Source organism: Microcebus murinus, chromosome 18, assembly GCF_040939455.1.
Source record: "Microcebus murinus isolate Inina chromosome 18, M.murinus_Inina_mat1.0, whole genome shotgun sequence".
NCBI classification, from domain to species: Eukaryota; Metazoa; Chordata; class Mammalia; order Primates; family Cheirogaleidae; genus Microcebus; species Microcebus murinus.
Window position 1 is genome coordinate 4241852 of NC_134121.1, and position 16569 is coordinate 4258420.

Here is a 16569-nt window from a genome sequence, read left to right on the forward strand (position 1 = left end):
GTCTGGACATCTATCCCATAGCCATAAAAGCACGAGAATTAGGATATATGTCCAAGAACCATTAATGCAGCATTTATGCAGCATTGCATAAAATGGCCAACACTGGAAACAAGTGAATGTTCCTTAGGGAATGGTTGAATAAACAGTGATAGAATCACACTATGAAATATTATACAGTTATTTAAAAAGTTATGTGCATGTGGATGAGAGAGAATGATGGCATCATTGGAGACAAAGAGACCTGGACAGATTGGTAAGATGTTTAAGGACTTGGGCATTTGGCTGTAGGAGGTAAAGAAGAGGGAATCAGAGTTGACAGCTCTTTGTCATATGTATTGAGATATTTTTCCCATTTTGTCTGAGTGTTTTTTTTTTTTTGGTCTTATTTTAGCTTCTTTTTGATGTATAGAAGTTCTAACATAGTAGAATTTATCCACCTATTCTTTAATGATTCCCTAAGTTTCATATCATAGAAGGATTTTTCTACCATGGGATTATAAAAATAGTCCCCCATGTTTTCTTCTAGTATTTATGGTTTTACTTTTTTGTATTTATATTTTTGATCTCTGGTATTTATGTGCAAAGGGATGATGTAGGGACTCAACTTTTATTTTCCAGAAAGCCTAGCCCATTATCCCAGACTTTACCTGTTTTTGAGGATAACTGCAGGAGAGGATAATATCTTCTATAGGACTGTTAAAAAGAGTTAAGATATAAGGCAAATTATTTATTATTTTTTTCTTTTAATTCAGTCCCCATAGGGACTGTCAAAAATTGCCAATGCCAGCTGGGCGTGGTGGCTCATGCCTGTAATCCTACTACTCTGGGAGGCCGAGTTAGGCAGATTGCTCAAGGTCAGGAGTTCGAAACCAGCCTGAGCAAGTGTGAGACCCCGTCTCTACTAAAAATAGAAAGAAATTAATTGGCTAACTAAAAATATACAGAAAAAATTAGCCGGGCATAGTGGTGCATACCTGTAGTCCCAGCTACTCAGGAGGCTGAGGCAGAAGAAGGATTGCTTGAGCCCAGGAGTTGGAGGTTGCTGTGAGCTAGGCTGATGCCACAGCACTCTAGCCTGGGCAACAGAGTGAGACTCTGTCCCAAAAAATTTTTAAAAAATGCCAATGCCGACTATATAGCAAGTTGTCATGGCAGGTGGGATATTGGGAAAAGTTTTTAATTAGCAATAATTGTACCTCAGATAAACCTCATTGGCTATGATGCTGCCACTGCACAGAGCTGAAATTGAAGAATTATAGCAAATCAGGTTCAGATAAGATGAGTACTGAGTAATCAGTTTATAAATTTGAGATCAGTATTATGTATTCTGAATATTTTGGCAACCTTTGGCATGGTTAGTATTACTGAGATACAGATTAAGGTAGAGGTTATTCCACAAATCTGTGTTGGTTTGTGTCAGGTCAGTAAGCTAGCTGGCTTTCATATACTGTATTTTGCATCCCTAGGTTTTTTTAGATCATGGTCTGCTGTGGATTCAGACCATGTTTATGTCCTTCCCGAATTCTTGAGTTGAAATCCTATCCCCCAAGGTGCTGGTATTAGGAGGTGGGGACTTTGGGAGGTGATTAGGTCATGAAGGTGGAGCCCTCATGAATGGGATTAGTACCCTTGAAGAGATCCCAAAGGGATCCCTTGCCCCTTCCACACGTAGCCAGAGAACTATGAGCTAGAAGTGGGCCCTCACCAGACGCAGAATTGCCCAAGTCTTGATGTACTGCCTAGCCTCCAGACTGTGAGAAATAAATTACCAAACTATCCAATCTGTGGTGGTTTGTTACAGCCTAAATGGACTAAGAAATGATCTAAGAGGAAGAGCCCTGGATGTGAATAAGGAAACTTGGGGGTAAAGTACTGTTTTTGTAGCAAGCTCAATTTAGGATCTTGAGCAAGCCACTTTTTCCACATTACCACCACCCTCTCACTAAAGTGCTGATAATCCCAGCCCTACTTATAGGATGCCATGAGACTGTCTAGTGTGAGGTAACCCCAAAGGAGAAAAGCCTGAGGATTGTAACCGTGGTGTTTCTTTCCTCTTTTCCTGTGTGATAACCCATAGAAGTTGCTTGAGGGGTAGAGAATGGATTAAGAAATGTAGTAAGTAGAGAGATGTGACGATTTGGGTCTTAGAAACCAGGAATTTTTCTTTGAATCTTTTTTTATTTTTTTAGAGATGAGGTCTTGCCATGTTGCCCAGGCTAGTCTCGAACTGCTGGCCTCAAGCTATCCTCCCACCTCAGCCTCCCAAATAGCTGGATTACAGGCATGAAACACTGGTTGGCTGAATATTTCTATTTACTTCTTTTCTATTGCTTTATATCAGGCTGTTTTTTTTTCTACTTCTACTTCCAGGCATCTGAATTCTGCTAGAGAGAACCACCTACCCATGCTATTTGACTTTTATTTTTTAATTTACTTTATTGTTTTTAAAATTATGAAAGCAATAGGCCCTCAGTATAAAAACAATTCAAGTGGTCTAGCAGTATATAAAGTAAAAAACAGATGCCCTCTCCGTATTCTTTTTTATTTCCTTTTTTCAGAAGAAACCAGTGTTGTGTGTCCAAGAGTTATTTTTTGATGCATTTATGCATGTATACATGCACTCAGATTTTTTAAAAAACAAATGCAATTTTAAAAAATTCTTTTACATTATCTTACATTCTCCCTACTCCAGTGCCTCCTTAAGAGGCTAGGGTGAAGCAGTGAAAAATGGCTTGTTGCCATGTTTTATCCTTCAGTTCTCCCCTCACCATTCCTTTAGTTGAAATAGATCTTGTAAGGGACAGTCTCTAGGAGAGGAATTTGTGAATCACAGGGTAAGTGTAGGGCCAGCTTTAGTAGATACTGCCAGTGAATTGCTTTTATACTCCCACCAGCAGATGTTTGACAGTTCCAGTTGCTGTATATCAGGCATCCTCAAACTACGGCCCGCGGGCCACATGCGGCCTGCTGAAGACATTTATTTGGTCCACTGGGTGTTTTTGCCGCTGCTGCCTGTCCTGCTTAGCAGCTAACTTGTCCCGGGCTCACAGTGCGCATGCGTGGAATGTGCACCGTACTCTCACCCTCTAGGAACCTCCACATGTCCAGCTGTCCAGAAGCTCTCCATATCCTGTCCTTGCCTTTTAGGGTGACATTGTTGAATAGGCATGATTAAAGCATAGACAGCTGTAGAAATGTGACTGGACAAAAAGGGTATGATCTAATGGTAGTAGACAGAGTGGGGGGACCCAGCAAGGCCTGTTTGTTCAGAGTCTTCTTGGCCTCTCTGTGTAGCATTTCTTCCTCCAGGGTATGGAGCAAGACCCTCTCTGGAATGAAGGTCTTTTAAGACCTATAATCAGTAAACCCCATTGACAGAAAAAAAACCCCTATAATCAGAAAGGTGGGGGAAGATTAGAGTCCTGCATCAGGCAGGTAAAAGGAGAGCAGGAGAATATCCCAGAGATATTTTCTGTTTTCTGAAGTCTGAAGTCTTTAGGCCTAAAGTGCCCCAACATTATAATAAGGGATATGGGAATTATGAGCTGGGAACCATGGACAAAATATATATAAATACATACTGTGTGTGTGTGTGTGTGTGTATCTACATATATGTAAGGGAATGATAGAATGAAATCCCTACGTCTGTAATTTTGTTGATGGAAGTGCTGCAGAGGAGTGAAGGGTGAGGATTTCTTGGTATTAGGAAAGGTGGATACACATGTGGGTAGCTATGGCAAACCCTTGGTGGTCTGGCTCACAGGTTATATGGGCCTCACTTCTCAGCCTTTCTGATCTAACAGTATGTCTTTTCTGAGTTCTTCTCCAGTGCCCCAGTACCATGTGAGTTTCAGTATGTCTATATATGATTAATTCTGTTTAAAAAAAAGAAAACTGTTTTTGTTTTGCTGATTCTATCCTGGCTTTTGTAAGCTCTGGATGATTTAAGGGCTTTATTTTAAAAAATGGGCACTGTTTTGGAAAGGGGTTCTGAAAGGAGGAGGGACTGTCAAGATAAAGAATGATCCTAGCACTCTGAGAGGCCGAGGCAGGCGGATCGCTCGAGGTCAGGAGTTTCAGACCAGCCTGAGCAAGAGCAAGACCCCATCTCTATTAAAAAAATAGAAAGAAATTAATTGACCAACTAAAAAAAAAAATTAGCCGGGCCTGGTGGCACATGCCTATAGTCCCAACTACTTTGGGAGGCTGAGGCAGTAGGATCTCTTGAGCCCAAGAGATTGAGGTTGCTGTTAGTTAGGCTGATGCCATGGCACGGACTCTAGCCTGGACAACAAAGTGAGACTCTGTCTCAAAAAAAAAAAAAAAAAGAATGATTGAATCTGTGGAGATTTTCACTGCTTTGAAGGTACACAGAGGTAAGTTTGCATGAGAAATCGAGGGTGTTAAAGTATTTGTATTTCATTTGTTATTTATTGAATGAGTAAATGAATGAGTGGAGAAAACTAATTGGTTATATATAACTCCAAAATTGTCAATATTAAGATGGGAATTTGACCTCTTCATATTAAGTGAACAAATTATTTATAGCTGTTGGGCCTCTTAAGAATTTCTAGCTCTCTTTTCTCTTCATAGAAAATTAGTGTTATTATATGATTAAGCAGCACTGATTTGACATATTTTTGTACTTTATACTTGAAAAGAAGAAAATATTCAAAATTGCCAGTGTGTAATCATTTCTCAGTATTTTTAGGGGTTATAAGATATTTTGGACTGGATTTGATTAGGTTTTGTGATGAAAACTATCTGGCTCACAATACAGTTGATTTAATTCTCAAAAATACATTTTTTGTTTTTATTTCTGATGTGAGGAAGTATTTATTTTTTGCAGACTTGATCTTCTAGCTTGCTGGGAGCTGGCTGTTTTCCACCTCCTTCCTGATTTATTATGGGAGTGCTGCTGTTAGGGAACCCAGGCATCTGTTTAGGCTTGTAGTTTGGCACTCACAGGTGGGATCCTGCGGTGCCTCCTGTTCCTCATAGAGTAAATGGCACCATCCTTCTGAATTTCTGTATACCTCAGGTCAAAGAATTGGGCATGATGTATTTCAATTTTTTATCTAGTCCTCTTGAGAAATAAGTGAAGCAAATCTCCAAGTTTCTTGCAGATGTAATTTAATATTCAGGTCTTAACTTCTGGCATCCAGCCCCTTGTGAATGTGGTGAAAGAACTTTGCGGCAGCCACTCGTATTGATTCTCGTTGCATAGAATGACCCTAGACAGGCTGTCAGGAAGCACCAGTTCTTGAAATCTGTGTGAGGTGACACTTTTATAAAATCCATTAAAAATGAGTTATTATAAAAGTGAAATAAAAAAGGCTCATATGTGGATATAAAGTTTTTATTATTAGGTTCAGCTGACATAAAATTATCTTGTCAGTTTGCTTTAAACATTTTTAAATTCTTTTAATTTCTGTAATTGTCTCATTATGGGCCAGTACCACCTGGTTTGCTGGTTGGCACTGGTTCTTGAGCCACACTCTGAGTAGTACTGCTCTAGACCTGCCTTCTTTCTACCTGTCCTCTCCTTGTGTTTTCCCATAGAACAACTGTCTTTGAATTTAGGATCTTGATGAAGCCAAGTACTACATGGAAGAGCTATATTGTAAATCACATTTGAGCACTGGCTCCAGTTAAGCCATAGGGAAGCCTAATTTGAAATTTAGTTAATATTCTAAAAATTGTCATTAAGAAGCCAGCTAATTAATCTTTGAATTACTTTTAACCAAGCAGCACACTGGGAAACTATGTGAATTTGAAAGACTTTGTAAAATTCTTCAAATCATTTCTTTAAAATCTTAGAACATGTCTTAGTAACATGTGATAAAACATTTCCCTTTGCCAACAATCCCTATTAATGTGATTGCCCAAATAAACATAAAAACTAGAAAAACAAAAAACTAAGCATCCTGGATCATGTGTCCAGAAGTCAGATTGTACATTTAATGTTGCTAGGGAGGGTTCTGTCAAGTCAAAGTTTTCAAAATGGAAATGTTTTCCTAAGGACCAAAAAATCCTTCCTTTTTTCACAAATGGTAAATTTATCATGTTTTTTATCCTAGATATTGTTTTAGGTAGTTCTTTCTGTAAACAGAATTGTATATCTTGATGACTACATTAGTGTTATCAAAACTTGATTTGGCTTTGTGAAGAGCAGATACTTAAATCATGTTGGGAATTTTAATTTCATTTTCTAATGGATCTTATGATATCATTTTACTGGTTTAGTAATGAATATAATATTTTTATTAACTATCATTTTTAAATTTTATGTTTAATTTTTTTCTATAAATGCTATTTGTTTACTTTTCAGGAATTACCCAACTCTGTCTTTTTGGTGATGGAGGTAGGTAGTATACAAGTTCTGTTTAATTTATTTCAAATTCCTGTTGATTAATATGTACTTTAAAATCGACAGTAGATTATTATTTGAAATTTTGAATTAGTAAATTTGATTCAGTGATTTAGATTCTACTAGAATATAAAATTTTAAAAATTTTGATTCCATAATCATGATTTTTAGACTAGATTACATTACAGTATGTACAAATGATTTTTTAATTAAAATTAACTGAGAATGGATTGAATTAATCTTGAATCACTGTCCTCATTTTAGTTATTTTTCTTTTATATATCAGTATTGCAATGGTGGAGACCTGGCAGATTATTTGCAAGGTAATTTTGTGTCAATGTTCAAATGTTCAATAAAGATAATACTGTAGTCTGTTTAATCCTGAGAGCTACTTATGAAATATGCTACCCCTGTTTCTTGCACTTGTATAAGAAACATTCAATAAATATTTGTGTTATTTGTTTAACTTGTAGTCACTTTGTTGACCAATTGTTTGTTGTGGTTTTGTTCCTAAACTTGTATGTAAGTACTTAACCTTTTTGCGTCTTTCTCTCTCTGACAGTGTTTGAGAGGTGGATCCTTTCCCCAGGAGAGAAGAAACCAAATAGAATTTCTCTCCTTCAAAAGGCTCAACTGGGTTGCCATCAGTGAACCTTTAGTCCCTTTCATTTCTTTCAAAATAAAAAAAAATCATAGTGGAAGAATGTATCCAAGAATGTATTTAAGTGAACATTTCTTATAATTAAAAAAAAACAACAACATTATTATAAGGGATTAAAGGTAACATAGAAATTATTTTGTGGCATAGAAGTAAGATTTTAATACTAGATGGTGCTTGAAATTCTGTACCCAAAATGTAGGACATGAAACATTCAGATCAAATTGTGTCCCTCCAAAGTTTTTATTTTAATGATGCTAGATAAGGCTAGCACTTCCTTCTTCACTTCTTAAAAGATGCAAGGGAAATATGCAAAAAGATAGTAAAAGGTTAGTACATTCAACCTATTAAATAGATAATGGTAAAAATACTTACGATCTCAATGGATAGACATACAAAGAGTATAGACTGTTTACAAAGGAGAAAGAATGTATTAAAAATGTGTATAATTTGTGACAGCTCCTAAAACAAAAAAAACCACAAATTTTTAAGTTTAATTTCACTTAGTAATAAGGGAGAGTGCAATTAAAAATCAGACTTAAAAATCTTTAAAATATAGAATATTGCTGACATTGAAAAGCTGTGTGGAGAAAAATATAAAGAACACGGGTATACACCCCAGCCCCTAATTTAAAAAGAAATTAAAAATACAATTGAAGCTCCCTGTAAACCTTTCTGTAGTCCCATTCCTGTCCTTTCCCTAGAGACAAACAGTGTTCTGAATTTGGTAGTTTAAAAAATTTTTCAGTTTTGTGAAAAAAAGTTACAAAATGTCATTTATTAGTAGATAGAATGCAGTGAGACAGGCACTTGCATTCACTGCTGGTGGAAAGGAGTCAGCTAGAAAGCACTCTGCTCTGTCATCCGTCTCTGAGTCTTGAGCTCCTTGATGTCCTTAGTATTCCTGGTAAAAGTGCCCTTCTACTGGAGTTGGATTGAGTGGCACTTCCCAGCTTAGAGCTCTCATTACAATATCAGTTTCTTTCATTAACAGAAGTATTATTCACCTATATAAGCACTATTCCTGGTGTAGTAGATTTAAGTTAATTTTGATAGCTATTTTGTTGATCTCTGTATTTGATATTCCAGAGCAATATTGTTAGAACGGGAGACCCAATAGTGAAGAGCCTAAGAGCTTGAATGGGGGGTAGCCAGGAAAGCATGGTTCTATTAATAGTTCCAATATTCACATGACTTAATCGCTGTATGATTTTGGTTTTTTATCTTCTCCCTGGTCCTTCTCTGTCACAGTCCTTAAGGGAATCCCTTGTAGTTTGAAAACACTTCTAAAGACATATGAAAGAAATTCTGGTCCTTAGGGAATTGTCTAGAGCTATGCTGTTCCATAGTAACCACTGACCAGATTGGGCTCTTAAAATGTGGCTAAGTCCAAATTAACATGTGCTGCAATTGTAAAATGCACACTGGATTTTGAGTACTTCATCAGAATGAATAAATCTCGGATTTTTTTAATATTGTAAGTTGAAATGGTAATATTTTGGATGTATTGATTTAAATATATATTAAAAATTACATTTATTTCTTTTCACTTTTTAAAATGTGGCCACTAAGAGATTGAAAGTTGAATATGTATGGCCATATTATATTCTTGTTGGGGAGTACTGTTCTAGAAAGTCTGGGATGTCTAGAAGGTTAAATACTGTAGTATCACAGCATGGTCATTTTATGTTTTTATTTGCTCTGTGAAACAAAATGCCTTTTACATTTCCAAAAGATAGAAAACAAATTCTGTGATTTGCAAGTTTAAAATAAAACAAATTCTAAATTAAAAAGTTGTACTTTAACATTAATTATAGCAGAATATACTAAGTGTGACGGCTATGGCTAAGCTTATTCTTTCAGTGTTAACTTGCTCAAGAATTAATTCAAAAGAGTTTTGGTATCGACAGTGCCATTTAAAATATAAAGTTTTGTTTGTTTATTTGGAGACATGTTCAGGCTAGAGTGCAGTGGTGTCATCATAACTCACTGCAACCTTTAATTCCTGGGCTCAAGTGATCCTCCTTCCTCAGCCTCCTGAGTATCTGGGACTATAGGCACTTGCCATGATGCTTGGCTAATTTTTTGTAGAGACGGGTGTCTTGCTGTGTTGCTCAGGCTGGTCTTGAACTCCTGGCCTCCAGTGAGTCTCCTACTTTGGCCTCTCAGAAGTGCTAGGATTACAGGTGTGAACCACTGTGCCTGGCCCTTTAAAATGCAAGGTTTTTAACATAGGAATTTCAGTTTCTGGGATTGTGTTAAGATATACACATCCTGCATTCATGGAACTATATAAATTTTTATTGCAGTTCATGCTCAGAAACAGCCTACACTAGGTCAGTGCTCCCCCCCCCCCCATGGGAATAGTGTTGGAATTTGGACTGGGAATCATACTTCAGGTGTACTCAATAGTGTGTCATGGGGCAAAGATACAAGTTATTAGCAACTGCAGTCATTTTTAAGTGGCAAAATTATTCTAAGCTTTAAAATGAAAATGGATGAAATGAAATAAAATATACTATCAATTTTTTTTTGAGACAGGGTCTCACTCTATTGCCTGGGGTAGAGTGCAGTGGTGCTATCATAGCGCACTGCAACCTCAAACTCCTGGGCTCAAGTGATCCTCCTTCCTCAGCCTCCTGAGTAGCTGGGACTACAGGTGCACATCACCACACCTGGCTAACTTTTCTATTTTTTCTAGAGATGGGGTCTCTGTTGCTCAGGCTGGTCTCCAACTCCTGGCCTCAAGCAATCCTTCTGCCTCAGCCTCCCAAAGTACCAGAATTATAGACGTGAGCCACTGCTCCTGGCCTATCAATTTCAGTTGTTGCAATGTAATTTAAGTAAAACATTACAAAAATTAAGCTCTAGTAGTTGATTTGGCCCACTCACTAATGTGCAATAATATGTGTATATAGGCATCTGTAAGAAATTAGATCTAAAAGAATGCACTCCTAATTTTTACCAGTGTTCATCTCCAAAGGATGAGATTACAGAAGATTTCTCTTTTGATATGTTTTTAGTGCATCCTGAATTTTTTTTTTTTTTACAATGAGTATCAGGAAAAGAATCCCAAAGAATTAAGGAAGATAGGTTAAGAATAGACCTCACAGAAAAAAGTATTTGAAATTTTTAAACCATGAAGATTTATTTTATTTGAAGAGGTTAAGAACATATAAATGTCACTTAACATGTCATTAAAATAATTTTAAAACCATAATATTTCACTTATTCCAGGTGTAAATGTTATTTTTATCTTTCTTAATTACAAATGGAAAGGTTATGTAGAACATGTTCTAAATTGTATGGACAGAAGTGTGTTCACAAAGGATTTAAATAGGTTCATGGATATTAAATCCTTAGAGTAGATTCAAAGAATTGTGATTTTTAGATCCACTGTAATAAAAAGTTCATATTTGCGTATTTACTACATTTGGATGTTTGTGATATGTTAGACCTTTTTCTAAAGTCTTATTAAATATTTTGTTGTCACATCAACTTCATGTAGTTAGTGTCATTATCAACCTTTTATAGATGAGGAAATAGGCACAGAGGGATTGTCCTCCAGGGTCACACAGTAAGTGGAGGAGCTGGGATTTGGAAATGGCAGCCTGACTCCAAATTAGGCTTTAATCAGTATATGCTTTTTGGCATACACAGAAATACTGTAGTGTTTACTGAATAATGACTATTGCCGAATAATTTTCATGCTACCTTTATATAGTACTGGACACAGTTTAAAACATTTATTCTTAAAATGTATCTTTAGTAATGAAAGGTGATATGGTGGTACAGGGGTGTTGGACAGTGGAGGAGATAAAAGGAAAGAGAAGATGCAGGAACAGAGATTGCTAACATGTACAAGGGGCAGTAGTGTCCAGGTCTCTCTGGTCAAGGGTTTCTCCTGTTTTTATTTTTTTATTTTTATTTTTTCTCCTGTTTTTAATTTGTGCTTGTTGCAGTTGAAATTAAACACGGGCATTTATTTCAGATACTTGACTAATACGAAGGGGAGTTTTTTTTGGCTTGTAAAGGATATTCACATTTGTTGAGCACCTATTGTGTTCAGAGTCATGTGGATACCTTCAGCCGTAAAAACATGAGGGAAAAGTGAAAACAAGAGGAAAATGCAAGAAAGTTCTATTTACAACAGATTGAGTACAGTTTTTGAGAAATCTATTATCTCTTCATAGACTTTAATTATTAAAGTAAAAAAGTGAATATGAATTCTAGTTCCTTATTCCCTTCATGCTCTCCTTCATAACTCAATTCTGTTGATGGAATATGCAGATGGTATTTAATTTTGTGTACTTAAGTATTTATGTGACTCCTTTTGTGTCAGCTAAAGGAACTCTCAGTGAAGATACTATCAGAGTGTTTCTGCATCAGATTGCAGCTGCCATGCGAATCCTGCACAGCAAAGGAATAATCCACAGGGATCTCAAACCACAGAACATCTTGTTGTCTTATGCCAATCGCAGAAAGTCAAGTGTCAGTGGCATTCGCATCAAAATAGGTAAACTGCCATGCATTGTTTCATGAAAAGAACATTTTTGAGACTCAGTGTTTTTAGATAATTGTAATTTAGCTTTGTATGGAAGATGGATTTTATTGATGCAATTTGAAATGTTTATTGAGATAAATGAGGTCTATTTAGTCATGTGAATCCTTTATGGTATTGGCAGCATATGCTAAATCTCAGGGCCAAAGGGCTCATATTAGGAGCTCTAAATATGAATCCCAGCAGCAAATCCTGCTTTTCTCAAGGGAGAAGTTGATGTAGTATGGTGACTGGCAGGAAATTAATAACACTGATTCTTTACAGCTCATGAGGGTTTGACATGGGGATCTAAGAGATCATCTAGTTCAGCCTTTGGCATTTTTTTTTTTTTAGTGCTATCTCAAGATTATCTGAAACAGGTTAGGAAAAACATTGAAAATTCTATATCTGATATTTGTATTTAATGAGAGCTATATTAATGAAGCATTTATTATAATTAGCACTTTCACTTGCAAAGTTTGGTATGCCTTAGTTACAAAACTGGTATGACTCATGCAGTTGATTAGTATTGTTTTTTAGCTGTTGAAATTGTAGTAGCTACTCTTTCCTTTGGTGGACAGTCTTATTCAATAAGCTGTTTATTTTTCTTAGTTCTTTTGTACTTCCTTGCATCTTGAAGAGTCTTGATCTGTGTTAAGTGTGAACAAAGGTATCATTTGTCTTTCTAATTTTTATTTTGTGAAATAGCGGATTTTGGTTTTGCTCGTTACCTACATAGTAACATGATGGCTGCAACACTGTGTGGATCTCCAATGTATATGGTGAGTGAATGTTTGCATCTTTGTGTGTTCAAAGCATGACACCATAAGCAGTGGAATTTAAGTATATCCTTATTTCCAAGTAAGGTGTGATTTTATATATAGTTTGAAATGTTAATTATATTCCAATAATGCTATAATACAAACATCTTTTGCTTTAGCATAGTGGACTGTGAAAGTAAGTCATTTTTGCCATTTGTTTTTATTTTTTTAAAAGATTAGTTATCATGGCACAAATCCTCTATTAGATTAAATTGAAGTATAAAAATTCTTGAAGTATAGTCATGCTATGCTTGATGTGCACTTTTAAGAATAGTAAAAAAAAACACCATTGGGTGCACTTACTCAGCTATAAGATATGCTCATCTTTTGCATATTGTCTCTCTGGACAAGGTCCTTGTATTGTAGACGTTTTTCCCATCAGCCTCACACTGAAAACTGAAAAATCTTAGCTTTCCTCTTTATCCTTTCATATAGAGATTATCATGTATGATAGGGGTAGGCTATGAAACTTCTAAACTAATGTGAAGCATTAAGCCTGGAAATATGTTAATTCTAGAGCTTCAGAATTATGTGAAATAAATGTACCAGTTTCAGTTCTAAGTTTAAAATGGGTTTATGTTCAATTAGAAATTTCTCTAACCTAAAATCACCTTTGAGATCAAGAAAACTAGTTATCAAAGCTCAAAAATTTTTTATATTAAATCTGCTTTCTTGGTTATATTATAATTTTACTGCTTATATAAAGTTTACAATTTAATGTAATTTTTAAAATTACTTTGTACTTCTTGACTATAAAATTGGTTTCGCCTTGAGAATAGAGTGCTTTGGCTTATTATTAAAGGAAATGGACTCAATAAGAAATTTACTGGGTACAATAAATACAAATGTTACTCCTGAGCTGGGCACAGTGGTGTGGCACATGCCTATTAGTTCCAGCTGCTTGGGAGGCTGAGGTGGGCAGATCACTCGAGCCCAGGAGTTTGAGACCAGTCTGGGCAACATAGCAAGAGCCTGTCTCTTTAAAAGAAAGGAAAGAAAAAGAAAGATGTGCCTGGAAAATAAAATTTAACTTTCTTTAAGTATGTTGGACATTTCCATTTAGTGTTTGACCTGATTGATGGTATATTTAAAAAGTAACATTTGATGAAAGGTGAGAAAATACCTCTAACAGAGCATCAGAGAAATGCTTTTACTTTTAGCATAATTTTTATTATTGTGGTTTGCATCATAGTTTTTCTATTATAAAAATTTTCAAATTACAGAAAAATGTAGGGAATAATGTAGCAAACACCTGTGTACCTACCATCCATATTTAACAAAGGCAACATTTTGCTATGTGTCCCTTGATCTTTTTTTAGAAAGAAAGAAAATATTTTGGAGGCGACCTCATCCCTTTTGTTCCTCTCCCTGATTCCATTACCCACTCTCCTACCCTCACACCCCTGAGGAGCCATCTGTCCTATAATTGATGTGTATTTTTCTTTATTATTGTTTCAATACTTTTACTCTTTTTTATCCATAATAATAAATGTTTCTACAACCTGCTTCTTTTCATACATTGTTACTGAGATTTACCAGTAAATCTCCATATACTACATATATGTAGTTCTAAGTTCATTGTAGTATTGGTTGAGTAGAGAAATATCAATCACAATGTGTTAAGCTTTATTTTGGTAGTTTGTTAGGAATGTGACCATTACCAGTTAATTAATATATACATATTGATTATGTAAATAGCATAATGCTATCTCTTGAATTTGTCTTTACCCAGGCTCCTGAGGTTATTATGTCACAACATTATGATGCCAAGGCAGACTTGTGGAGCATAGGAACAGTGATATATCAATGCCTAGTTGGAAAACCACCTTTTCAGGTAACCTGACTTTTTTACTTAAGTCCTCAGTCATGGGATCTTCTCATTTTACAGTTGCCTTTGACTTATGAAATGAGGAGTACTTTGAAAGCAATGTTTTTGGCTCCTTTGTGACTTACTTTGATTTTATTACAGGCAAAAATTGCTATAGTGAACCAGAACATCTTTTGGTTTTCCCCTTTTATTGCCTGCCCTTTGTAGTTGGACTGGGTGTCAAGCCTATTTTCCAGGCTAGTGAAAACTAGCTAGGGTCAGAGCTGATAGACTGGAAATGGGTGTGAATGGTCATATCAGCGCTTCCTGTTTAGCCTGGTTTTGGGTTCCTGGAATCCACTTGAGGGCTGGGGCTTGTCTAGTGAGATCATTGGAAACTGTGTCTCCATTTCTTTATTCCTGACACTGCTGGACGAGGGAGAGGTAATTATTTAGCTTTTGCAAATTCTTTTGGGTCTTTCCTCCTCTCATCGTCTCCTCTAACATCCTGTGAAAAAGTGGCCCTCTAGAATATAATCATGATGATTTATCTTGAGTTCATTTTGCTATGTTACAATTTCTTATGTTACAGAGAAGATCTTTGAATCCAAAAACTGGAATAAAGTGAAATTATTTGCCCAAGATGGTATTAAAAAAATCGGTGACACATCCAGGTTAAATGCTTAATCTCCAAATCTAGTTTGTGTGTAGAGGAGGCTTCACTAATTTAGCAGCTCTTGCTGTAAGGGTTCTTCCTGTTGCTATGGAAAGACTGAATAACAGCGGTATACTAAGTTAAGTTCTTTCTCATCTTTGAATTCCTTTAAGGCCCTGAGGTAAATACACCTGGATATTATACAGTAATAATGTACCTATTGGGTAGGCCATGTAACCTCCAGAATAGTAGTCCTTAACCTTTTCTGAGTTTCAGGCTCCTCTGAGGGTCTGACCTCAGAAAAGGTACATCATACTCAGATGCACAGAATTTTCACACAGTTTCATAGGTTTTTTGAGTTCCTAATGCTCAATTATGGCTCCCTCAGCAATCCTTGGTTTTCAAGTTCAGAATCTATGTTCTATATAGCAAGAATATGACTGTCAATCACATAATTTGGAAGTTTGCTTCATTGTTTAGGAAATTAAACCTTTTTTTTTTTTTCTCAATAGGCCAATAGTCCTCAAGACTTAAGGATGTTTTATGAAAAAAACAGGAGCTTAATGCCTAGGTATGTGTTTAGATTACACTGGGTTCCACTGTTTGTGAACACAGTGTTATTTATTTGAACTCCGTATTTTATGTATTTCCATTATTGATTCCTGTTTCATTTGACAGAAATGTGAGAGCATTTATTATAACAGGAAATTAGAAAATTTCTGGCACATCATAGGTACCTGGATAGTGTTGTACCATTTTCTTTCTTTTTTAAAATGTAAAGTAAATTTAAAAGAAAAATTTCCAGAAGTTATATATGTTCCTTTTAGGGGACAATGCAAGAAGAATAAAGGTGCATAAAGTAGAAAATAAATTTCCACCTAGGCTTTGCTCTGTTCTGTAGGGATAACAAGAGATTGCTTTGTATCTTTCCAGATATTTTTTGTGGGAGTTCTTTATACATGTTTGAATGCTTGCTTTTTTGTTTGTTTTTATTTGCTGATTGTGCTTTTTAAGAGTGCCTGTTTATGTGTATATTATACAAACACATAGTTCAAGACAAATTACATCATACTTTGTGAATTGTTCTGCAACTTACTCTTGTTTTTTACTCTGTAGTATATCACAGATGGTGTTCAACGATAGTATGTAGAGAGCTACATCATTGTTTTAAATGGCTACATAGAATCCCATAGTGAGATGTACCGTATTTTATTTAATCAGATCGCTGTTGTTTTCATTTTTTGGTTACTATAAACACAATTTAGTGAAGAGTGTGTTTGTGTGTCTATATATATACCTTTATGCATATTTGCATTTCTTTAGGATGGATTCCTAGAAATGAAATTGTTGGACTGAATGTTGTGCTCTCCAAGTAGGCTATCCCAGTTCAAATGGCAGGATAAGAGAATGGTCTTTTTTCCTCATTTTTAACAACATGGAATGTTATCAGATTTCATGCCTCACAAATGGAGGAGGACCAGTTAGCTATTAATTTAATTTGTATTATTCTCTTTATTAGTGAGGTTGGCTCCTTTTTTATCTAATATCTTTTTGTACTTTTCATTCTTTGAGTTGTATATTCCTATTACTTAACTCATTTTTCTATTATTTTGTCATTTTCATATAGGATTTAAGAGGTTGTATTATTTCTCATTTGTATTTGTTTAAGCTTTGCCCTTTTCCACACAGAATTGGAAGTGGCTCTTTTTCTAGTAGTG

At 35.7% G+C, this 16569-nt stretch overlaps 1 protein-coding gene and 1 non-coding gene across 10 annotated transcripts in view; one reads left to right on the top strand and one right to left on the bottom strand.

Moving 5' to 3' along the window:
• The window catches only part of ULK2 (unc-51 like autophagy activating kinase 2), a 111911-nt gene that overhangs the window by 15716 nt on the left and 79626 nt on the right, over positions 1-16569 (top strand). For all 9 annotated transcript variants that reach the window (XR_012912999.1, XR_012913001.1, XR_012913000.1 and 6 more), the window contains exons 4-9: positions 6332-6364; positions 6657-6693; positions 11371-11544; positions 12277-12350; positions 14122-14223; positions 15364-15422. Coding sequence is in view for 6 of the 9 variants with exons in the window: in XM_075994034.1 (XP_075850149.1) it covers positions 6332-6364; positions 6657-6693; positions 11371-11544; positions 12277-12350; positions 14122-14223; positions 15364-15422 (479 nt within the window). In the remaining 3 variants the exon portion in view is untranslated. The remainder of the gene's footprint in view (positions 1-6331; positions 6365-6656; positions 6694-11370; positions 11545-12276; positions 12351-14121; positions 14224-15363; positions 15423-16569) is intronic.
• Positions 1097-1241, bottom strand: LOC142862227 (U4 spliceosomal RNA). The gene has a single exon (XR_012913310.1). It is a non-coding gene; the product is annotated as a U4 spliceosomal RNA (small nuclear RNA).